At 40.9% G+C, this 26,645-nt stretch overlaps 1 protein-coding gene across 4 annotated transcripts in view; it reads right to left on the reverse strand.

Moving 5' to 3' along the window:
• The window catches only part of LOC126458256 (ubiquitin carboxyl-terminal hydrolase 31), a 359,092-nt gene that overhangs the window by 53,015 nt on the left and 279,432 nt on the right, over positions 1 to 26,645 (reverse strand). For all 4 annotated transcript variants that reach the window (XM_050095171.1, XM_050095174.1, XM_050095173.1 and 1 more), the window contains exons 4-7: positions 22,193 to 22,337; positions 12,328 to 12,448; positions 11,955 to 12,136; positions 3,036 to 3,141 (exon numbers count right to left, since the gene is read on the reverse strand). In XM_050095171.1, the coding sequence (XP_049951128.1) occupies positions 3,036 to 3,141; positions 11,955 to 12,136; positions 12,328 to 12,448; positions 22,193 to 22,337 (554 nt within the window). The remainder of the gene's footprint in view (positions 1 to 3,035; positions 3,142 to 11,954; positions 12,137 to 12,327; positions 12,449 to 22,192; positions 22,338 to 26,645) is intronic.

Below are 26,645 nucleotides of genomic sequence, written 5' to 3' on the forward strand. Positions count from 1 at the left end.
GTTCTGGAGTATAAATGAAGATGTGAATGTAAAAACTAGTACGGTGAAACCCTGGTCACTCCATTATTTAAATAATGAAACACTGCATCAGTTACATATTTTTTCATGCTTAGCACAGTGCATTTTGAGAATTTTTTCTCAATATCAAGTGCAAATATTTACATAAGTATTTTGTGCGGTGTTTGCATATGTGTTGTTCTGCGTCTCTTGAACTGTAGTAGTCTTTTTGACGTATCTGGTACTGTGCTTCCTCAGTTATATAGAAAACCATACACACACAAGCTATCACTCACATTGTTTTTTTGTGTAACACTACAAAACATACATATGTAAATATTTCACTTAACAATGAGATTAAATGCTTGAAACACATTTTGTTCAGCATGAGGATATAATTCGCGCTGTGTTTAACACAAAACATTTGAGCAAGGCAAACTGAATGAAGGTGTCAACTAGCACTGCAAGTGGCCAAAAGGCAAAATACACTGAATATGGTCCGACAGAGGTATGACAATGATTACAACAATCATAAAACTGCACGTGCTGTAGAGGCAGTTTGGAAATGGGTGTGATTGGTCATGATACCTTTATTCGTATGAATCTAGTTACTCCTATAAGCTACCACGCAGAGTAGAGTTTGGCAGCAGCAGCAAGAGACACTGCACAAATTGTTCTAACTTTTGCACATTTACCAGTTTAAATCCGCTAGGTAGAGCAATCTGATGTCAAGAAACTTAACCACATAATGTCTGTAAACACTACTTGACATCCAACATCATGCCAGCCTCATTTTAGGTCAGTTTTTTTCCCCCAGTACATTTTTTCATACAGCGTAAATTGTGGGAAAATTATAAATATGTTGATGCAAAATCAGCTGTGAATTAAAATTGTTGACATAGGAAATTTGATGGGAGCAATAAAAAAATGTCAAACAGTGGGAAAAAGTTAATTCCAGGAATGTAAATATACTGTATCTTCCTTTCGTTTTAATAAAATTATGTAATTTTTTAATTAACTGTTCTTGTTATTAATGTATCAGTTCCCATTCCATACATTCTCTCTCTCTCTCTCTCTCTCTCTCTCTCTCTCTCTCTCTCTCTCTCTCTTGGCCCAATGCTGCGATTACATTACCTTTTCCCTTCATGATCCAGATCACAGAACGAAAGAGCTCGAAATTCAATTTGGTAATTTTAACGTGCACTGCCTAATATGGTGAGCAGCAGCTTTCCTTTTCATAATATTATTAAGTTAAGGAAGGAAAGACCACTAAGGTTTAATGTATCCTGTAGACCGTGAGGTCATCAGAAATGTAGCATATTCTCACACTGTGGAAGGATGAGGACAGAAACGTGCTGCATACTTTTCAGAGGCATCATCTTAGTATTTCCCTACATCTATTTCAGGAGGTCATGGGAAACCTAAATCTGGATGGATGGGAATTTGAATGACACTCTATACTACCAAATGTGAGTCCAGTGTCTTACCGCTGCACCACCTCACTCAGTGCAGCGGTGGAGTAGAAGGCGTGTATAATGCTGAGCTGGGAGCAGGAGCAGGGAAGGGAAGGGCACAGGTGAGTAGTGAAAGATAGTGACTAGCGAAGGTTGAGGCCATGGGGATTATGGGAACGAAGGATACGTTGAAGGAAGGGTCCCCACGTGCACAATTCAGAACAACTGGTGTTGGTAGGAAGAATCCATATGGTGCAGGATGTGAAGCAAACATTGAGCAGACCTGCCTTTAACGGGTGTAGAAGATTCCTTCGACAGGGCTGGGGCAGATGGTAGTGGAAGTGTGTAAGGGACAAGTCTTGCATCTGGATCTGTTGCAGTGATATGAGCCATGAGGGAAAGAGATGGAAGAAGAGGTATAATAGGAGTGGACAAGAATACTGTATAGGTTAGGTGGGCAGCAGCATACAACTGTAGAAGAGGTGATAAGGATAGTGGAGAGGATGTTTCTCATTTGATAGCATGATGAGATGTAGTCGAAACCCTGCCAGAGAATGTGATCCCTTTTCTGCAGCACTGGGTAATGAAAGGAGTGCTCCTTCGTGGATGGACAGTGGGTACATGAGAGGTGACTGGAGAGGGATGGCATGGTAGATTGTTTCTGGATGAGAATGGAAGGGTAATTTCAATGTGTGAAGGCCTCAAAGAGACCCTGGCATATTTGATGAGAGACTGCTTGTCACTACAGATGCAAGCACCTCAGGTGACTCAGCTTTACTGAAAGGACTTCTGTGTATGGAAGAGGTGCTGCTAGCTGTTGAATTGCAGATATATAGGTTTGATGTCAATAGAAATACTGAGGTAGCCACTCTTAACATGGAAGTCAGCATTGAGGGAGGTGGCTACTATGGTTGAGGAGGACCAGATGAAGCGAATGGAGGAGAAGGTTTTTAGATTCTGGAGGAATGCGGTTCCATGTTAGGGGATCTGGGTAATGATGGTGAAGCAAGATTTGAGGTTAGGATATTATGGAAAGTTAACTGGAAGGGATTTGGGGGCAGCAGAGATGGATCACTGTTGGAGGGATGACTGAACTTAGTCAGGCTGGGATTCAATACCAGTTTTGAATTTAGTCTGATTGGTATAGTTGGTGGCAACAAAGTATTCCCATTGTAGGCACCAGGAGAAGAAAAGGTCTTTAAAAGGCCCTGCATGACTGAATCTGAGCATGGGGCAAAATGTAAGGCCTTTGGGAAAGGCAGACAATTCTGTGAGACTAAGGTCTTTTGAGGAAAGGTTCAGGACAGTGTTCTTGATCTGTTTAGGTTCTGAATTCTGTACAGTGGTGGGAGTGAGTTTCCAAGGGTGTGGTAAATGTAGTAGGTCTGTGAGGCAGGGTTTATCATTTATGAGAGGAAGCAGAGGGACCTTGCCACAATTAAACACTACCATTCATTGCTTTCACCAATCTATCTTTTTCATAATATTGTTATTCCATCCTGGTCTTTCTACTTTTTTAAAGTGTGGATATTATTTTTGAAACCTATGATAGTGCAGTTGTTTATTTCCCTTCGATTACTGTACCTCAAAGCACTCCTCCAGGCTGACAGTTCCGCCCTGCTCTGTACTCATCTTCAGCTGCTTTACACTGGCAAGTTCTTCCATTTGGTCACTGTCATCAGCAATTGTGCTGCAAATGTGGAAATTTGATTGAGTTAATATTCAAAACAAAATCATTCTGAATATTCTAACCTGCATAACATTACGACATATGCACACACCTTACATAACTTTCATTTTCTTCATGCATTAGCCAATTTCCTGATGCTGTCCAATTACTCTTTTATTAAAAAGTCTTCAATTAGGCAGAAAAATCCTATCTATCTACAGTGTAAAATCAAAATAATTTAAAATATATATCTCTGAAACTGAAAGCTCAGTGTACAAAATGCAAAGTTAAATATTTTATCAATTTATCATAATATCAATTGTGATTATAATTAACAACTTCTGTTTCCTGGAAATACCTTTGGGTTAAAGGAGACCACTCACAGAAAAGTGGAAGTATTGAGTCCTCGATATGCACCCACAAAAATACAGGAAACTTACTAGCTTTCATAGCAATCCCCTTTTAGAGCTATTCTAGCTGGAGATAGAATACTCTAGCTCAAAAAAATTAAAAAAAAATACTATGAAAGCTGTGCTAGAATACTTTACCTCAAAAAATATTGCTACAAAAGATAGCAAGTTTTCTTTCTTTTTGTGGGTGCCTATCAACAACTCAAATCTTCTGCTTTTCAGTGAGTGGTCTCCTTTAATCCAAAAGTATTTAAAACCCACCAGAACTCTCCTACGATATTAGTTTCCCTTTTGGTAGCAAAAATAAACACATTTTTGGTGTGAAAACTGATGTGTTAGTGTACATATGTCTCAACGCAACTATAAAATATCTGTAACAACTAAGTAAGTATGCCACATGTTCATAAGGCCACTACCACTCCTTTCTATGAACCCCTACAACCAACATACACACTGAGGAGCCAAAATATAATAAAAATTTACCAAATAACATGATAGTTCACCTTTGAAGCTCAATTCAGCAGCAATTCTGCACGGCATGAATTCAAGAAGTCGTTTGCAGCTTTGTGGCATGTAATTCCAGCGATTTGTGGATACGGAGCTGGTGCCGAATAGCATCCCAGTTGAGTTCCCTTGGATTTAGATCAGTTGAATATGGCGGATGAGACATCAATGTGAGTTCACTATCACGCTTCTCAAATTATTGCAGCATAATTCTGGCCTTGTGATAGATACAGTTATGCTGCTAGAGGGTATGACTACCACGGGGAAGCCATCATGCTTGATGGAATGCAAGTGGTCTACAAAAAATGTTCATGTAGTTCACAGCTTTCATTGGTGCCTTTGATTACTTGCACAGGAAACATTAAAGTCCAGGTGAATGTCCACCACAGTGTAATTCTGCCCCCACTGGCTTGCGTCTGTGGCGCATAGGAAGTTTTGTAGCCGTTTTCCTAAGTGATAGGGTATTTGAATGTGATCATCAACCTGGCATAACAAGAAATGTGATTCATCCAACCAGAGGACAGATTTCCACAGATCCCCTGCAAAATCTGAATGATGACATGCATACTGCATGTCTTAATTGATGATGTCATTGGGTCATCATGAGAAGATGTAGGGTTCATCTGCTACCAAACCCCACGTTTAGCAATGTACGCAGAATGCTGTGTCCTAAAGGAACTGTGCCTGCACCACAACTGTACTCTGTCATCATATTTGAAGAGATATGACTTCCACATTCTGTGATAAGGCTCACTTGTGGTTTCATCATCCTTCAGTCACTTCCCACATACAATCACAACAGTAGCATGCAAACAGACGATTCAGCTTTGCCGAGATGCTCATTCCCAGATGCTGTGCCATAACAATTTTCTATTTGTGAAAGTTTCTTATGTCAGTTTATTTCCCCATTTGCAGCCCAGTGCTAGAATGATGCCCCAATTCTTTACTGTTATGTTTACATACATTCCTTACTGCATCATGTGACTGCCACATTACCAGATGGCATTCACAATCCTGTGATAGGCAGTGGTTATAATGTTTTGGCTCATCAGTGTGTATATGTGGGTAGATTTGTGTGTAGAGGAACATGAACGATTTCTGAGAACATAAAGGTGTGGAAAGTTTACTACTTTTTCCACTGGGTTCTACACAGTACTGTTTCCTCTATTTCACTAAATTTAAATGTCATCAGGATACAAATAACCCTTCCACCTCTTTGTGGCACCATAACAGGTGGTTTCCTCTCATCCTAGGGGCTGAGTGAATGGTCTTCCCTTCTCTAACCTTTACCACTTTATCCCTCTTTCCTCCATGAGGAATAAACTAATAGTTCCAAACTCTAAGATACTGTTGTATACTTTTATATGCACCTACTGGCAGAACGAACTATTCCACAACCTAAAAGTAATCAATGATCAGTAATTCTGTCTCACAATTTGATCCCTTGCTGGTATCTGACAAAGACTTGGGAAAGAATCAAGAATAATTTCACAGAAATAATTCATTTTGGAAAAAAGAAATTTCACCGCTGCACTCAGTTCTTATTTTATTTATATACTTTTCGCTCTTTGCAACTAGTTTTTGGGTTGCAGCCCCATTCTCAAGTAATCATTCCTGTCGTCAACCAAGTTGACACATAGCTATAGTGCACCACCACAGATCACAACTAAACTAAATTCACAGAAATAAGTTGATTTTCTTACCACAACCAACAAATTATTATTATTATTTCTTTACTTTCTCAGACGTTAAGTCTGGTTAAAAATGGAAAGTGACGCGGACTTTGATCAAGCGTCACTTCCTTTTAACTGTATGGTATGTGTTATATTGCATTTAGGAACTTTCGGGTAATTGAACATGTATCAATAATTACAGATTTCTGTAGTTGTATATATAAGTTTGGATGTAGCTGTATTGCATTGATGTACTGGTGGATATTGTGTGGTATGACTCCTGTAGTTGATAGTATAATTGGTCTAATGTCAACTTTATCCTGATGCCACATGTCCTTGACTTCCTCAGCCAGTTGGATGTATTTTTCAATTTTTTCTCCTGTTTTCTTTTGTATATTTGTTGTATTGGGTATGGATATTTCAATTAGTTGTGTTAATTTCTTCTTTTTATTGGTGAGTATGATGTCAGGTTTGTTATGTGGTGTTGTGTTATCTGTTATAATGGTTCTGTTCCAGTATAATTTGTATTCATCGTTCTCCAGTACATTTTGTGGTGCATACTTGTATGTGGGAACGTGTTGTTTTATAAGTTTATGTTGTAAGGCAAGCTGTTGATGTATTATTTTTGCTACATTGTCATGTCTTCTGGGGTATTCTGTATTTGCTAGTATTGTACATCCACTTGTGATGTGATCTACTGTTTCTATTTGTTGTTTGCAAAGTCTGCATTTATCTGTTGTGGTATTGGGATCTTTAATAATATGCTTGCTGTAATATCTGGTGTTTATTGTTTGATCCTGTATTGCAATCATGAATCCTTCTGTCTCACTGTATATATTGCCTTTTCTTAGCCATGTGTTGGATGTGTCTTGATCGATGTGTGGCTGTGTTAGATGATACGGGTGCTTGCCATGTAGTGTTTTCTTTTTCCAATTTACTTTCTTCGTATCTGTTGATGTTATGTGATCTAAAGGGTTGTAGAAGTGGTTATGAAATTGCAGTGGTGTAGCCGATGTATTTATATGACTGACTGCTTTGTGTATTTTGCTAGTTTCTGCTCGTTCTGTAAAGAATTTTCTTATATTGTCTACCTGTCCATAATGTAGGTTTTTTATGTCGATAAATCCCCTTCCTCCTTCCTTTCTGCTTAATGTGAATCTTTCAGTTGCTGAATGTATGTGATGTATTCTATATTTGTAGCATTGTGATCGTGTAAGTGTATTGAGTGCTTCTAGGTCTGTCTTACTCCATTTCACTACTCCAAATGAGTAGGTCAATATTGGTATAGCATAAGTATTTATAGCTTTTGTCTTGCTTCTTGCTGTCAATTCTGTTTTCAGTATTTTTGTTAGTCTTTGTCTATATTTTTCTTTTAGTTCTTCTTCAATATTTGTATTATCTATTCCTATTTTTTGTCTGTATCCTAGATATTTATAGGCATCTGTTTTTTCCATCACTTCTATGCAGTCGCTGTGGTTATCCAATATGTAATCTTCTTGTTTAGTGTGTTTTCCCTTGACTATGCTATTTTTCTTACATTTGTCTGTTCCAAAAGCCATATTTATATCATTGCTGAATACTTATGTTATCTTTAGTAATTGGTTGAGTTGTTGATTTGTTGCTGCCAGTAGTTTTATATCATCCATGTATAGCAGATGTGTGATTTTGTGTGGGTATGTTCCAGTAATATTGTATCCATAATTTGTATTATTTAGCATGTTGGATAGTGGGTTCAGAGCAAGGCAGAACCAGAAAGGACTTAATGAGTCTCCTTGGTATATTCCACGCTTAATCTGTATTGGTTGTGATGTGATATTATTTGAATTTGTTTGGATATTAACTGTGGTTTTCCAATTTGTCATTACTATGTTTAGGAACTGTATCAATATTTGTAGTAACCATGAGTGGGGTACACTATCAAAAGCTTTTTGGTAATCAGAGTATGCATAGTGTAGCGACCTTTGTTTAGTTTTAGCTTGATATGTCACCTCTGCATCTATTATCAGTTGCTCTTTACATCCTCGTGCTCCTTTGCAACAGCCTTATTGTTCTTCACTTATAATTTTGTTCTGTGTTGTATGTGTCATTAATTTCTGTGTAATGACTGAAGTTAATATTTTGTATATTGTTGGTAGGCATGTTATGGGGCGATATTTAGCTGGGTTTGCTGTGTCTGCTTGATCTTTAGGTTTCAGATAAGTTATTCCATGTGTAAGTGTATCAGGGAATGTGTATGGGTCTGCAATGTAACTGTTAAATAATTTAGTTAGTTAGATGTGAATGTGTTGAGGTGAATTTCTTTAGCCAGAAATTTGCTATTTTATATTTTCCAGGGGCTTTCCAATTGTGAGTAGAATTAATTGCTTGGGTGACTTCATGTTGCAAAATTATCACTTCAGGCATTTGTGGTATCATCTTGTACGTATCTGTTTCTGCTTGTATCCACCGTGCATGCCTGTTATGTTGTACCAGGTTTGACCATATGTTGCTCCAGAAGTGTTCCATGTCTGTTATGTTTGGTGGATTGTCTATTTTAATGTGTGTGTTATCTATTGTCTGGTAAAATTTCTTTTGGTTTGTGTTGAATGTTTGGTTTTGTTTCCTTCTATTTTCACTTTTTTTGTATCTTCTAATATTACTATTATTATTATTATTATTATTATTATTGTTATTATTGTTATTAATAATAATACAAGTAGTTTTCCCTTACAAATGTAGAAGCCAATTATGTAATATAACAGTTAAGAAAGTGTACCCAAGTAATCATCTCTCAATATTTCAATTGCATCATATTCCTTTCGAACAGAAATATGAAAGACAAGGACCTTTGCAGACTTCCTTCATATAGGCTAGAGAAGTCATGTAAAAAGACATGGGCTTGACATCATGGCAATGACACACCAATTACAGTTCTGTGCACAAAATGGAGCTATTTAAAAATCACTAGTCACTGTGTCCAGAAGGAACCTGACATGTCTAAGAGAAAGTGAATAACCAAGTTACACAGAGAGCTTTACATAATAAAAAGTAAAAGTCAAAGCCTAATAATGCAGTGAATACTTAAAATCAAAGTTTCATTACTGGGAAGTTCTCTCTCAGCCCATTAACTATTAGATGATCTAGTTCTTGCATTTAGTGACATACCAGGATATTTAAAAAACCACAGGGGTCAGTCAAAAAGTAATACCTCTTTTACACTCCTGGAAATTGAAATAAGAACACCGTGAATTCATTGTCCCAGGAAGGGGAAACTTTATTGACACATTCCTGGGGTCAGATACATCACATGATCACACTGACAGAACCACAGGCACATAGACACAGGCAACAGAGCATGCACAATGTCGGCACTAGTACAGTGTATATCCACCTTTCGCAGCAATGCAGGCTGCTATTCTCCCATGGAGACGATCGTAGAGATGCTGGATGTAGTCCTGTGGAACGGCTTGCAATGCCATTTCCACCTGGCGCCTCAGTTGGACCAGCGTTCGTGCTGGACGTGCAGACCGCGTGAGACGACGCTTCATTCAGTCCCAAACATTATCAATGGGGGACAGATCCGGAGATCTTGCTGGCCAGGGTAGTTGACGTACACCTTCTAGAGCACGTTGGGTGGCACGGGATACATGCGGACGTGCATTGTCCTGTTGGAACAGCAAGTTCCCTTGCCGGTCTAGGAATGGTAGAACGATGGGTTCGATGACGGTTTGGATGTACCGTGCACTATTCAGTGTCCCCTCGATGATCACCAGTGGTGTACGGCCAGTGTAGGAGATCGCTCCCCACACCATGATGCCGGGTGTTGGCCCTGTGTGCCTCGGTCGTATGCAGTCCTGATTGTGGCGTTCACCTGCACGGCGCCAAACACGCGTACGACCATCATTGGCACCAAGGCAGAAGCGACTCTCATCGCTGAAGACGACACGTCTCCATTCGTCCCTCCATTCACGCCTGTCGCGACACCACTGGAGGCGGGCTGCACGATGTTGGGGCGTGAGCGGAAGACGGCCTAACGGTGTGCGGGACCGTAGCCCAGCTTCATGGAGACGGTTGCGAATGGTCCTCGCCGATACCCCAGGAGCAATAGTGTCCCTAATTTGCTGGGAAGTGGCGGTGCGGTCCCCTACAGCACTGCGTAGGATCCTATGGTCTTGGCGTGCATCCGTGCGTCGCTGCGGTCCGGTCCCAGGTCGACGGGCACGTGCACCTTCCGCCGACCACTGGCGACAACATCGATGTACTGTGGAGACCTCACGCCCCACGTGTTGAGCAATTCGGCGGTACGTCCACCCGGCCTCCCGCATGCCCACTATACGCCCTCGCTCAAAGTCCGTCAACTGCACATACGGTTCACGTCCACGCTGTCGCGGCATGCTACCAGTGTTAAAGACTGCGATGGAGCTCCGTATGCCACGGCAAACTGGTTGACACTGACGGCGGCGGTGCACAAATGCTGCGCAGCTAGCGCCATTCGACGGCCAACACCGCGGTTCCTGGTGTGTCCGCTGTGCCATGCGTGTGATCATTGCTTGTACAGCCCTCTCGCAGTGTCCGGAGCAAGTATGGTGGGTCTGACACACCGGTGTCAATGTGTTCTTTTTTCCATTTCCAGGAGTGTATTTATTTTTCGGAAATTTCACACGCCACTACATAGGTTGAAAACCCCAACACTGACAATTAATTTATGACCTTTTTAATATAATCTCCATCAATTTCTGCAGTTTTGGTCCGTCTTTTAACAAGGGCTTGAATACCAGTTTGGTAAAACACGTGGTCCTCCTTCCACAGCCACTCAGGCATTTTCACAACCTCTTCATCTTCAAAATGAATCCCACAATGAGCTGCTTTTAGTGGCCAAAACAAAAATTCAAGTCAGATGCTGCCATGTCAGTGCAGTATGAGGAATAAGGCAAGACTTCCCATTCAGTTTTTACAATATCTTCAGTAGTACCATGACTGGCAGGTGGTCTTCTATTGTCACGCAAAAGAAGATCTGTCACAGCTTTTGTTGTGTGAACTTCACTGAAGACAAGATTTGAAGTATCTGAGGCATCCAGCATATTGGACAGAATTTATTGTGCGTCCCTGCTCCAAAAGATAAACCATAACCATGCCCTCTGCATCCAAGAATACTGTAGCCATAACTTTCCTTGGCGATCACACAGTTTTAATCATTTTCTTCTTTGGTAAGTTTTACTGATGCCATTCCACCGACTACCTCTTTGATTCTGTTTAAAAACATGATCCCATCTTTCGTCTCCGGCCACAATTTTTTCCAGGAACTCCTCCCCCTCCAAATGGAAGCACTGCAAGAATTGGAAGGCAACTGTTTTTCTTATCTTTTTGTTCTGGTCAGTTAACATTGTTGGTACTCAAGTTACACAAACCTTTTGAGTATCCCAGTTGTTGAATAATTGTCTTCACACTGCCTCTGCTGCGGGAGGTAATGTGACCGAGTCATCTGCAGTCACCATAAATATCATCAAGTCACTGAATGTTGCATGGAGACGTTGCAGTCACCAGCTTGTTGCAACACGCATTTCGTTAACCAACGGTTTTAACCATTCAGCTCCATTACAGTGACAAACCCATCATATAACAGTGATTATAACCACTGTTGGATCATCATACTCATATTTCGGTCTTTCATGAATGTGAATGGGCGTTTCTGCTTCCCCATTCAAGAAATGTAATATGAACATAAATGTCAGCCATCATCTGTAGAAGCAGGAAGTTACTACTGCAGTGGATCGGAGAAGCAGCACTGTGGAATAGCACCTAGTCCCCATTTTTCATTTAACAAACTTTATTTACGAAGAAAAAAAATAGAAGGCATTACTTTTTGACTGACCTCCATACTTTTCAAGGGAGAATTTTGTGCCTACTCATGTACATCACAAGTAAATTTTAGTGAATTTTCTACTGTATGAAAGGCTCAGCTCTGTTACTGCATTAAAAGAATATCTTCCTTCACCAGGCACTATGCGCAAAGACAATAGAATTTCATACATTTAATTGCAGGACACATGTAAACTAGTTGAATAACCTTGTTGATACATAGCAACCAATTCTTTTGTGACAGATTTGTCACAGTAAATTCTCTTGCTGTATTTGTTGTGTAGTGTTCTACAAAAATACACAATTTCAACAAAATCCACCAGTGTCTTCATCAGGAAAGCCACTGACAAAAGTAATGCAACGGATCTACAAAGGTAACTTCATCATTGAGAACATTTGGACTGCTCACCTGTCCTTGGCCTGGAGATCCCACTCTAAAACGAGCTTCAGATGAGGAGGCCCTGCTTCCTTCTCACACAGGGCAAGTGCTTGATCTACAGCCTCCATGTACAGTGGGTGGTCGAGCAGGGGATCCAGGAACGTAGGTGAACCTCCCAGCCCATCAACAATGCGCATGCGGAACAGAGGAATCTGTGAAGTGAGAACATATTTGTCACAAATTTATCTCCTTTGCTGCTTTACCACTCTGTTTAATTAATGTAATTATGTGACAGTTAAATTTCTCTTCATCAATGCTGAAGATGAGTTTTTAATAGAAAGTTCTAACACTAAACAAGTAAGTTAATAAATACAACAATGTGGACAGTACTCATTCAACTTACATCCTGTGAATTGACAAGAACATCATCATGAAGAATTGTGTTCATTTCTTTCAGGATCAGTTTCTGAAGATCTTTGTAAGATGTCTCACGACCAACTTGCATTGTGTATGGACTGCTAAACCTAAACAAAGGCATAAAAGAAAAATGTTTATAATCAGTACATATCATGAAAACAAATACATTAACAGCAGCTTATTTTAAAGCATACCACTATATAAAACAAAGCGAGAGAAAGGATATACGAATCCCACTTTTTTCACTTTATTCACACAAGTCGCAAGAAAACTCGGAAACAAATATGTTGAAGAGGAAAGGTGTGCTGTGTTGTTTCAATTATAAAAATACACAACTAAAAATGGGGTAAAGGCTAAGGCAAATGATCGTCAAAGTCACACTGACCTTGCAGAACTAGCCAACATGCTTTCTGTTCCAAGCAATCTAGGGATATAACGAGATACATAAATCACTGCAGCCCAACATATCTGGATCCTGTGCCTGCTGAATCGAAGTCCAGCGACCATGAAACTCAATTTGCTTAGTGGGTTTGGACATGCCATTCAATTACATTGAGCAACAATACCGTATTCTGTGCATAATGTTATGTGAACAGATTTGTCTTGCAATTGGGATTTCCTTTAATGTACAGAATTTGTCTAATTCACAATAACTGTCACAATATCTGCTTTGGCACAAAGAGGCAATTAGTTGCAATATGGCTGTGGAGAGAGAGAGAGAGAAAGAGAGAGAGAGAGAGAGAGAGAGAGAGGGGTGTGTGTGTGTGTGTGTGTGTGTGTGTGTGTGTGTGTGTGTGTGTGTGTGTGTGTGTGTAATCGTCATAGGAAAGTGTGATGAAAATTTGATCACATTAAAGATACGTCACAGTAAACTATGTCAAAGCAATTGCATCAATACACAGTATGCCTCTCGCTGGCAGTAACACAGGCCCACTGGTCCTCACTGGCGGGAATGCAGGCTTGTATTCTCACATGCAAGCAATCACAAAGGTGTTAGATGGCATTCCGTCAAAAATAGTCCCAAGCACCTTGTACCTTTTGTTGCAATTCAGCACTGTTTGTTGCAGGTTCTGGAGGACAATTAAGTTCCCATTTCTGCAAATCCCACACACTGAGTTGGCGAGAAACGACAAACTTGCTGAACAGAGCAGTAGTCGTACAACACGAAGGGCATGTTGCATTGCAGCAACTGTATGTGGACATACACTGTCCTGCTGAAAAAGAATGTCACCTTCCTGTGGAAGAAACAGCAATAGTACGCGGATAACAACTTGTGCAGTGCAGTGGGGACTGGTTATTTTACCCTGCAGAAGTACCAAGTGCGACTGTGTGTTGTTACTGATGGCTCCCCACACAGGGAAGCCAGGGTGGGACGAATGTGTCATAGAGAAATGAGCTCCAGAACAGGTCACTTACCAGGACTTAAGCCGCAGATGTGTGTGTCCGTCACTCAGATTTAGACAGAACCTACTCTCATCACTGAAGACAACAGAACACCATTCTACTATCAAGTCAATGCTTTTACAACACCAGAGCAGCCTTGCTTGGCAGTGTTGTGGTATCAGCAGTAGCTCAGCCAGAGTCACACTTGGTCTTAGTCCTCCTGCAAGCAGATGGTTCCAAATGGTCCATGGTGACACATGTGCAACATGTGTCCGAATTTCTTCCCTGGATGACCTTTGGTAGATCCCTGCTGCTCTCACAATGGATCAGTCTTGACATACATCTGTACTATGTTAAAGTCCAGAGCCTAGTCTACGCGTGTGGGAATGTTCCACAGATCACAGCCAAAAGCAGCGACCCGACTCCAATACATTGTGCTCAACACTTGTAGCAACTCATTGACATGTTCATCCAGCTTCCGCAGGTCCATAATGCGACCCAGTTCAAATGGTTGAAGTTGTTCAACATGTGTACGAACTCACTGCTGGGGCATGATTGTATCCTAGAACAAATGTTGCACATACAGTGCACCTCTAAACTCACTACAATTATTGCCTGCAGAGTCAAAACAGAGTGCGCACAGAAAGGGCTGCCAATGACTGTGACAAATTAATTATTAACACTGCAACTCAAGACCACAATGATATAAATCTGCCTACCAAAACTCCTAAGACTGTTTGAGAAAGTGCAGGCACAGAACCAGAAGGTCTCAACAGAAGGCTGGAGGGTAATCAACCGAAAGGCTGTCCAGACAGCCAAATCATTGTTGTGAAAGTCAGTGAAAAATCCCTGAAGACAATACAAGAAATGGATCTGAAATTTTATTTAGGGTCTTGCAGGTTGCATCACAACATCGGAAGCAACGACGGTGGAAAGTTGGAGGCTGCATGTGTTCCAGATAAATCTGCAACAGAGTAAAGGGGTAACTGCTGCCCTGAATCATCATCTAGGAAGATGGGAGGTGGACATGGCCCTGATCCTGGAACTCTATCTATAGAAAGGGGACGTTTCACGCCTCACAGGAACTGGAGGTAAGTTGATTCACGCTAGGACTATAAATAATCCCAGCAAATGCATTCAGGGACTTCGGGACCATAAGGAAGCATGAGGAAAATTGTATTGGCTTCTGCATAACTTTCTTAGGAGGACAGTACTCCTCCTTACCAGGAGAGAGGAGACTGACAGACAGCTGCTCGCAGCTGAATGAACAATGGCTGGTAGGATGTGATGCCAATGTCCACAACATGCAGTGGGGATGCAGAGGCACCAATAGAAGAGGTGAGTACATTCTCAAATATTTACTTGAGAATAACCTGAAGATGTCGAAGAGGGGCAGGGAACCTAGACCCAGGAACATGGAAAGGGAAGAATAACTGAAATAACTTTTGGGTCCATTGTAATGGGCAGCTACATCAACAATGGCATGTAGTGTTGGAGCCATCCTTATCTAAGCACATGTATATTAAGTTTGAGGTTGAAAGGGGGTGTTAAACAAAAGACCTCAACTTATGCTTATCTGAAATCAGAACTTTGATAATGAATCTAGTGATCTTGAGAAATCTCAGACACAGTGATATCTGACATTATGACCTTGTATTTAGAAAACTGCCTAGTCACCAAGAAGTGCACAAACACAAGAGTATGTTGGTGAAACAATAGCCTACAATTACTAAGGAAGCACATAAAAAGACTGTTCAGCCTTGCAAGAAGGAAAGGACAATGGCCAAATTATCGGGAGGCCCTTGCCAAACACACACCTTGTGATTCCCTGAGAGGCACTGGTTTACATGTAATCAAAGGGAGAAATGGAAATCTGCTGATTTCAAAAACATCCACTGGGCAGTGGGAATGTTTCAACCATTCAAGTCACAAGGCCCAAATGGAATCTCTCCACCTCTACTGCAACAGGCAGCAGAGAGTTTAATTGAATTGCTTTGTAGGTTTTTAGTGTCAGGTTAGCAGCAGGAATCACTCCCAACAGTTGGAGGGCAGTGAGGATTGTTTTCATTCTGAAGCCAAGGAAAACTGATCATACCAAGGACATGAGACTGATCAGTGCACCCTCTTTTCTTTTAAAGACATTACAAAAACTGTTTAACATACACTTGGGAAAGGAGGCTAACTAAGGTTCCTCCGCATATAAACCAACACATATATGAACTAGGCAAATCATGGTGAAACAGCACTTCACAAATTACTGGGACGGTGAAAAAAGAATTACTGCTTCCAGAAAATTGCTCTCTGCATCTTTGTGGATATCGAGGGGCTTTTAGCAATATGGCACTTGAACCCACATTTAGAGCTCCAGAAGAGCACTGCACTGAGACCACCATTTATAGGCAGAAGCCACCATGATAAAAGAAAAAAATGGTGATCAACACCACCAGAGGTGTAAGCAAGGAGAAGTTTTGTTCCCACTACTGTGGAACCCAATGGTGAATGGATTCAATGAAGCACTACATACTAGAGGCTACTTTTTCTGATGGCATAAAGACAACTTTGTCAGAGTAATATTGGCAAATATGATAGTGCTGTTAGAACTATGGCATAATGTGTATTTAACATTGTGCGAAACTGGTGTAGGAAACAGGATCTAAGGGTCAGCCCCTTTAAAACTGTTATACTACCATTTACAAGAAAGTTTCTCTAGTACATGTACTGGAACCCTATGCTTCTCAATGAAACTCTCCCTGTAGAGAATGTAGTGAAATATCTAGGTAAAACCTGGATGCGAAACTATAATGGACTCCTCACATAAAGAATGTATGTTCCAATGTGAAATGTACTCTTATGAGCACTAGGTGTGTGTGTGTGTGTGTGTGTGTGTGTGTGTGTGTGTGTGTGTGTGTGGAAAAAAACTAGGGTTTAAACCACAGGATTATGTGCTGGGTACAGTATGGCAGAACAAAGTACAACACTAGGTGGCTGCTGAAAAGCTTGGCAAGGTGCAGAGACTAACCTGATTAGCTGTAACAAATGGAGTTAGCTGCACACCTACTGCTGGGATCGAGACCATGCTGGACATGCCCCCATTACACCTATCAGTTAAAATTGAGGCAGTGACAGGGGCATACAAGCTAAAAAAACTGGAAATAACTGGATACTCTTAGGACATCTTGAATCCCATACCAATATAAGGAATGTGGTAGACATATGAATGATTGAGGAAATGCTGACGGACTATACAATAACTTCCATATGCTTCAATAAACCTTCGTGTGACAACTAGAAGTAGGGAGCACCGAAAGAAAAAACCACGACACCATGCAGGAGACATACACTGGATTACTGACAGGTCTAAAACAGGCAAAAGCAATGGGGCAGGGGTATATGGGGTAAGGTCACTAACATAACTACAGAACAGAGCAATGATTAGGAATTATCACTTTCTCTGGGATTCACAGGTTTTGAGGACACTTATGACTCACTCTCTACAAAATCTGTACTGACAGAACTAGTGAAACAGGGTACTGATTCGACCTATTTTGGTATGAGGAATGTAAACATTTAATGCTATTCATTCCATTAAATTTCATCTGGAGCATGGGAAATTCAAAATTGGAAAATAAGTCAGGAAAAGATATTTCACATCACGAAAACCATTCTCAGAAGTCAAATTGGGAAAATGGAGAAAGAATTTGTGTGAACAGATCAAATCTGAACTTTTGTATCCCGCCTGGTACGCAGCGCATGGGTCTGCTCCTGTAAACTGAAGGATAGGCCAAATGTAGGAAGTGAGTAGGAGCAGGAAAAGGTGAAATGCTTCGGTACTGTGTTTAAATTTAAATCACCTTTACAATAGGAAGAATTAGGATTACATTAGGCTTATGTAACTTTGGCTGAGATGAGCATGTAGGTGCAAAGCCATACATCAAGTTACAAAGGAAAAATCTATAGTGGCTCGCCCACTATGAAATAGAAACAATGTTGCTTGGTCGTCTACTTGGAGTCAAGTGTGCTGAATCCGCAGCTGCACTCTTAGAGCTGCACAGCGTTGGCTGGAGGGTGCTGTCGTCGGTGTCATAGTGCCAACCTAGCAAAGCGCACCTACGTTGTGGCATCACAGCTATTGATACCACATGAACCATTCATTTATGAACAGTATGTGGCAAGAACAAATATCAGTAATGCAATGTATGAGTTCGAACTGCTGCAGTTTACCTGCTGTTGTCATTTTTCTAGGTGTTTGTGTCAGAGAGTAATATATTGTCAACTCTTCTCACAATCTACACAAGGATTTTTAACTGTAATCATTTCCCATTATGCAGTATTTCTCTTGGAGCATTTGTCAATGAAGTTTGACAAATAATTCTGTAAAACTGTTGCATTTACTGATTGAATCCATGAAGAAACATGCCTCTCTTCTTCGGATCTCCTCTATTAGACCTACCTCTTAAGCATCCCAGATTGATAAGCAATATTAAAAATTTGGTTGAAACGGTGTTTTATGAGCCACTTATTTGTAGATGAATTGCATTTTCTTAGGAGTTCTCTAATGAATTGGCATCTTTGTTTTCTTTCAAGTTACTCCAGATGTTAACTCCTGCATATGTTATCCAACCATTTATGCATAATACAATTATTATTTAGGTTGAGGGTCAACTGCGAGCCAATGTACAAAGTGTCCATCATCTGAAAGTCTTTCTGCAGTTTGTTATCAACTATAACATGACAACCATAACATACGTATCCAACACATCCAAAAGAAAGCACTACAAATTTACAATGAACTCATAAAATGAATGGACAGGTCTTTGTACTTTGGGCAGCTGAAGGCAACAGTTGGATGGAGAACGAAAGGAATAAATAGAAAAACAGAAATGGCCTAGGGTGGGATGTTCCAATGCTGGCTGCAGTGTGGGCTCCACTGGGAGCACAGCTGACGATTGGCACTATAGGATTTATTAACGTTTTGCACTTTGTGGTGAATGTACTTACAGCGATGATGTCTCCCAATATCCTGTTGCCCTTTTCCCTCTTTTGGAAGACCAATTCTCATCTGTTGAAAATGTTGGGTTGCCTCAGTGTCTAGCAAGCCATAAGATGCTCACTACAATGAAGAAATACAATATGGAGCATGTCCCTTCACACCGGGCAGTTTGATGAGGTCAACGGTGATGCACGAAAGCAACTTGTTGCAACAATTAAGAGAAAAGTACAGCAACATGTAATTCTGAGGCAGAATAAAGTCACAACGTAGACTTTCTGCCTGTTCTTCATATGTGTCAGTTTCAGTTTTTGCACACATTTTTATGCAATTAATTTTAGACAGCCGACAAAAAGCAGTATTCAACCATAGCTACATTATGAGTGGGCTAGACAGTTGTACACATTATTGCAAGAAGTGACGTGCCATTTTCAATGGGTCTCATGTTCATATACTGTTTGCTGGCAGTTGCAGAGTGCTTAACATCAGGAGAGGTAAGGGAATTTGAAGGAGTTTGCTTCTCCAAATAAACAGTTTCTCGTTGGAGCTGAGACACGGGTGCTGAGATATGGAAAATCAACAGAAGTACGAAGGTCAGACCTTTGTTGCTTATTCATTAACAGTTGATGAAACCACCAACATAACAGACTATGCATAGCTTGCAATATTTGTGCAGGGTGTTGACCCTGTACTACAGGTTTTCAAGGCACTATGGAACTATTAGATGTTAAACCTAGGATTACACAACCACAAGTTGCGATATATTTGAGATGGTATGTGAATCCGTTGAAAACATGTCTCCCATGGGGTAGGCACTGTTCTGTGGTGACAGGTGGAATTCTGCAGGTGGCTGGGAGGCAGCAAGGATTTGTCTCTTGTGTGAAAGAAAAAAAAAATTGAGGCTGAATTTGGGAAAAACTTATCAAGTATACAATGTTTTGTCCACCAGAATGCAAGAAGTATGAGATATGGTTATGTCATGAAGGTCATGGTACAATGTGTAAATTTTGTAAGGTGCTATAGTATCAATCACCACCAGTTCAAGGGATTTTTGTGAGGTCTTGACACAGTGTATGGTGATGTACACCATCATTGTGCGATATGAGGCTTAGTAAAGGCAAAGTTCTCAATATATTTTTTGCTATTCAGAAGGAAATCACCCTATTTATGGAAATGAAAGGAGAGAGACCACCAGCACTCAGTAACAACAAATAGGTTGCAGACTTGGCCTTTCTCACTAACATCACAGGACACATTAATCACTTAAATTTGTCACTTCAAGCAAAGGATCTTATTCCTAACATGTATAACAAAGTAAATGCATTCACAGACTAACTAAGTCTGTTCGAAAAGCAGCTCACTGCACAAAATCTAACGTTTTTGAAAGCCTTTCATCGCTACAAATACCTCGAGACTCGTGTTTCACAGCATACCAACGAAATATTGTTTAACTCCATCAGTATTTCCAGCCCATGTTTAAAGACCTGTGTAACAAAGAAAATTATTTCCATTTATTTTGCATACCATTTTCTGCTGCAGCTGATACTGTGTCTTCAGGAACGCAGTTGGACCCACTCACTGATTACAAAAGTGCACTCAACTCAAGGACAGATAATACAATACAACCAATTTCATAAGATGGTACCATAATGTCCAAGCAGAAGAGTTTCCAAAGCTACACAGAAGTGCAGGTAATATTACTTATATGTTTGGCTCTAGATATTGTTGTGAGCAACTGTTTTTCATTATGACAAGGATAAAACCATGGAAAGGTCCCAGCTCCATGACCCAACAACACTGGAGAGCATTCTACATCTTTCAGCAACAAGGTATCTCACTCCAACTATTTTGCCTTTTGCAATAAAAAAGAAACGTCTTGTTTACAAATGTAATAAAATATTACTCTTTTTCAGTTAGAATGAATATTTCTGTTTCACACATCCCGCTACAATGCATTACTTGGTCATAGTCTCCTCATAACTGGTTTTATTATATACAATGATGACTATTCACAAAATGCGACCTGCTTTCCCATTCCTGCAAGTGTACAGCAAACTCCTTTGTTGCACACACGTGCACAGTTCATGCATCCTTGCCCAGCGGTCATGGCTGTGCCCACGGGCACCCAGCTGCCTGCCAGTTGGCACACCTGCTGGAACAGCCTGGCCCAGTGTATTTTCAGCAAGTTGATAACTGTTTTCAAAGCTAATAGTCAGTCTGTGTTAACAGTTTTGATTTACTGCACTGAGATATCATGAACCTTTCATCTGAAATGCTTTCAAAATTGAATAGCTTCCTCGAAAGTAATGGGTAGATACATTTCATTGTGTAGAGGATGTAAATGGATTATTATTATTATTTTATCATTATTATTATCATTATCATTATCATTATTATTATTATTATTACTACAACCACTACTATGTAGTTCCACCACTATTTTTCAGCGATTCTGTGGAAGAACGGCAATGGAGGACTGCAGAAGTTGTAGGCAACAACATGGCTGTTTATACATTGCAAAACAGACCATGCCTTGAACTGTGAACCTGCCAGCACAACAACCAGATAGAGGGCTTACAGAAAGTGTCAAGTAGTTTCTCCATCAGTGGGCTGCAGAAATGTTGTCAAGATCATGATCAGGAGCAGCACCTCAGCACAACAGATGAGCCACTATCTTGTATAAATAGTTTTGACTTTTTGGCAGAGAGAATCACAGCCCATCAGACCGACTACATTGAGGTGGATATGCTGGGCACCGCCACACCACGTAATAGCAAGCAGCCACCAAAAGCCCTGAACAGCAGCACAATCTACTAACGCCAAGCCTACCTTCTGGGATTTGGTGCTGCTACACTGGTGGGGCACTCCAGGATCATCCAGCAGCAGAAGAAGCAGCAGCAGCAGCAGCAGCTCATGACTGGTGCAGTAAAGCTGTCCTCCCTCCTGTTCTGAATTGGTTTGGACACTGTGCTGCCTCAAGCCACCACTCTAGGTACAAGGATGTGGGACTTCCTGCCAGAAGGCTGACATCCTCAGCAAGTATCCCATTTGTCTACAGGACCACCACAGGACTCGCACAGTGCAGTACACCTGTGCTAGCAGGTTGTAGGCACCAGTATTCCGCAGTGAATACATCAGGACCTGCTGGCTGGTTGCTAGCCGACACTGCGCCACATGCTCCTCCTTCAGTATATGCCATGAGGGGGTAATGCTGCCACACTGTAGCACCGCTTCACAAGTTGTAATCAAGTAATTTACTTGTTGGTACTGGTATAATCAGGTGTCATTGGCCTGCACCACTGCCATGACCCACCCCACCCAAACCTGTATGGAAGTCGCCCACCACCCTGGGTTGACTTTAGTTAGTTGTTGTTCTTGTTGTTGTTATTATTAACATTATTTATTACAGCATGTTTATTGATAATTTATTTTTTCCTCAGGTCACAAAAATTAAAAATTCACAGCTCTACTGTACACATACCTCGCACATTGATCATCGACAACGAGCAAGTTGACCCAGCACAGGAGGATGTAGGCGCCGCTGTCCTCTGTCGCTTCTTTCAGCTGTGGCAGCTCCAGACAGTATACAGGGTCAGTCTCCTTAATTATCGACACTGGCTGAGTGTCTGAAAATATGTTTTAGCAAAGAACATGCTAAGTGCCCAACTACAAGAACAGGGACTACTCTATGGGGAAAACAAAAAGTTCAGTCTTTAACAAAATTTGCACACCTGGGATCAAAATTTTTGAAATTAAAACTAATTCTATATTAGTTATCTACAACAATGAAAAATATATATTTAATATAAAAAAATATGATACCCAATAAACCACCTGTAGCTAATCAATGTGTGGCATGAAGATGTACATAATGCTGCAGACAATTTCAGTAGCTACTCAATTGCAACTCTTTTCTCAGTTAAGTAACCAACATTACACACAAACATTAAATAATCAGGTTTATACCTCTGCATATATGACACGATTTTACTTGAGCTCTTTTCCTCTTTCACTTCTTCTTTGTTCGTTTAGAGTTGTTCTTTCTCAAACAGCATCCTTATGTGCACTATACAAGTGTATTGCTTCCTGCCCAATGCTTATCTTTCCTTTCTTCCATCTCTCTTACTTATATACATATCAAAAAAAGCTTTGCATCACCTCAGTTCCGAGAGTTCCACAACCTGGACATGCAACTGGAATAGAGATCAACATAAACATCATTTCCGCCCTTTTTATTGACCACAAAATCCACACATTGCTCATTGTACCGCCATACAGTGAGACCTTCAGAGTTGGCGGTCCAGATTGCTGTACACACCGGTACCTCTAATACCCAGTAGCACGTCCTCTTGCACTGATGCTTGCCTATATTCGTCATGGCACACTACCCACAAGTTCATCAAGGCACTGTTGGTCCAGATTTTCACACTCCTCAACAGTGATTCAGTGTAGATCCCTCAGAGTGGTTGGTGGGTCATGTCTTCCATAAACTGCCCTTTTCAATCTATCCCAGGCATGTTCGATAGGGTTCATGTCTGGAGAACATGCTGGCCACTCTACTCGAGTGATGTCGTTATCCTGAAGGAAGTCATTCAGAAGATGTGCATGATGGGGATGCGAATTGTCATCCACGAAGACGAATGTTTTGCCAATATGCTGCTGATATGGCTGCACTATCCGTCAGAGGATGGCATTCACATATCACACAGCTGTTACGGTGCCTTCCACGATCACCAGCGGTATACGTCAGCCCCACATTATGCCACCCCAAAACAGCAGAGAAACTCCACCTTGCTGCACTCGCTGGACAGTGTGACTAAGGTGTTTAGCCTGACCGAGTTGCCTCCAAACACATCTCTGACGGCTGTCTGGTTGAAGGCCTATGCGACACTCATCGGTGAAGAGAACATGATGACAATCCTGAGCGGTCCATTTGGCATGTTGTTGGGCCCATCTGTACTGTGCTGCATGGTGTCGTGGTTGCAAAGATGGACCTCACCATGGACGTTGGGAGTGAAGTTATGAATCATGTAGCCTACTGTGCACAGTCTGAGTTGTAACACGGCATCCTGTGGCTGCACGAAAAGCATTATTCAACATGGTGGCATTGCTGTCAGGATTCCTCCGAGCCGTAATCCATAGGTAGCAGTCATCCACTGCAGTAGTAGCCCTTGGGTGGCCTGAGCGAGCCATGTCATCCACAGTTCCTATCTCTCTCTATCACCTCCATGTCCAAACAACGTTGATTTGGTTATCTCCGAGACACCTGGACACTTCCCTTGTTGGGAGCCCTTCCTGGCACAAAGTAACAATGTGGACACGATTCGAACCACTGCATTGACCATCTAGGCATGATTGAACTACAGGCAACACGAGCTGTGTACCTCCTTCCTGGTGGAATGACGAACTGATAGGCTGTCGGACCCCCTCCCTCTAATAGGTTGTGCTCATGCATGGTTGTTTACATCTTTGTGCGGGTTTAGTGACATCTCTGAACAGTCAAGGGACTGTGTCTGTGATACAATACCCACAGTCAACATCTATCTTCAGGAGTTCTGGGAACCTGGGTGACGCAAAACATTTTTTGATGTGCATAAATTGCTCACACTTGTTCCTCTCCCCCGTTCACAATCTTTTCTATTTCACATCCAACTGTTAATATATGTTCCATACTACTGTAATACTGGTAAGTTTCAATTGTGTTTTTAAGAAGTGTGCCCCAGATTTTCTCTCTTTTACTGAACAACAGAATATTTAGTGTATGTGTATTCCAGTGTTATCATTAAGGTGTAATTAAATGATCTCATTTAAGAGTTTAAATTGTATTTCTACAATGTTTTTATCTAACTTGGCTACCTTTTTTATTTAGGAACTGGAAGGATGTTTTTCAAAACAGTGTATTCTGAAACTTCCGGACAGATTAAAACTGTGTGCCGGATTGAGACTCCAACTCAGAACCTTTGCCGCTCACGGGCAAGTGCTCTACCATCTACCCAAGCACGACTCGTGACCAGTCCTCACAGCTTAATTTCTGCCAGTATCTTGTCTCCTACCTTCCACTACAAATGATGCTATTGTTTATTTTTCAGCACAGCATATCGTAACATCCATTGAACTAGTCTTTCAAAGGAATTGCAACCGAGTGTCAAAATCCTACAACTTTTAAGCTTTCCAATGTACACTGCACAATGTGCAAGCTCCAACTTTTGAAACAATAGGTGGACATTAATGAAATGTCATTTGGCATTCTGATTTCATGATTCATACTATGAAGTAGGCGACATTCAACACTGAAGCACATTAACAACAGTGACACAGCATTCTCACCAGCACAGTTTTATTCCTGCTTGTTTAATGTTTGTCACTAATCTTCTGACTCATTTGTGGAGAGTAATTAATGTTCCATTCACATTTTAATACAACAACTGTCAGATACACAACAGACATTATCCTAGATGTTTTGAAGTTTGCTATAAGATGTTTTAAGCGTAGGATCCTTATAGTCAGTGCACCAGTGAAGCAGTTAAACCACCAGTTGTTTAGAAAATCGTGATGCTTTCCTTCTGGGGCACTGACTGACTGACTGCTCATATAACCAAAACTGGGACACTTTATCTCTACATATGGAAGAAAATTCTACGAAGAGCAGCTGCTTGTCAGAAATTACAGGAGGCAGAAAAGAGAATACTGACTGTTGTAGCAAAGATTTGCAGAAATCATCTTAGCTTGACAACTGAAGTACTTAATTTTTTGAGGCAGCACCCACTTAGCTATGTACAGTTTTTCTCAAAGTTGTTCCCATTAGTATAGATATGCCAGCTATCATTACTACAACTTCGTCATTGATCTCAAAAAATATTTTCCAGTCACAGATTTATTTAGATGTTAGAATAGGTGCAAGAGATTGGGTGTCAATTTGTAAAAATGGGTGAACGATCCAACAATCCCAATTTCAATTAGTCCATTTTCCCCACTACTAGAAGAACTTTGCAAGTAAGAGCATTGCTCTGAAGAAAAGTGACTTCTTCTTTCTCATTTGTCCTCTGGACCGCTCTTCACATATTTGTCTTTCATACAGTTGGTCACCAATTCCTGTTGTCACCTCTGAAAGGTAATTAATAAGAAAAATCCCTTTTGCCACTCAGAAAATATTGGTCCTAATATTTCAGCTGAAATTTTGTTTGCCTATTTTGGTGCAGGATCAGAAAACTTGCACACACTGCTTCATTCCCATTGTGTTCCCCTCTTTCCTTTCCGGTGCCCTTCCTTTATCCAACCAGTGCTGGGTCAGGACTGGTACTGTGCTCCTCCAATGTTTGGGGAGAACCAACCATAGACGCATTATAGGCTATTACAATGATGTGGTTGCCACTCTCAAAGGCATTTTACAGCTACTGCTTGCAACCCCACCCCCAGGAAGGAATTTGCCTGCCCTTCTATCTGCACCTAGTTGAATCACATGGTCAAATGTGACATCATTTTTGAAAGTGTTTGTGCATCATGTATCTGAAATGGGATTTTGGACCAAACCAGCTTTACCTAGGTGGATGGCAAAAACTGTCTAAAAAGCACATCCATGCTGGCTGGCACACCATTTTCTGCTGTCAATCAATGAGGTGGATTTGATCCAGGACTGGCACACCTCTCTGTGTCTGGGAAGCAGGCATTTTAACACACCTTCCAGGCTGTGTTTGTCAGATGAAATGCTGCACACACGTCTCACCCACAATAACAAGTTGGCACATAAAAGCAAATGTCCTCTTTTGGAAACAGTCCAGGCATCATGAGGAATCCACTTTCAAATTTTCCTTTGCTCAACATTAAAAATAAAAGATGTCCACCTTGCACAAAGCTTTCCCATTATTAATTCTTCATGCAAAATGCACCATACTCTTTCTTACTGTGCACTCTATCACTGTTTTCATCTTTGGCTG

Source organism: Schistocerca serialis, chromosome 2 (genome assembly GCF_023864345.2).
Source record: "Schistocerca serialis cubense isolate TAMUIC-IGC-003099 chromosome 2, iqSchSeri2.2, whole genome shotgun sequence".
NCBI lineage: Eukaryota > Metazoa > Arthropoda > Insecta > Orthoptera > Acrididae > Schistocerca > Schistocerca serialis.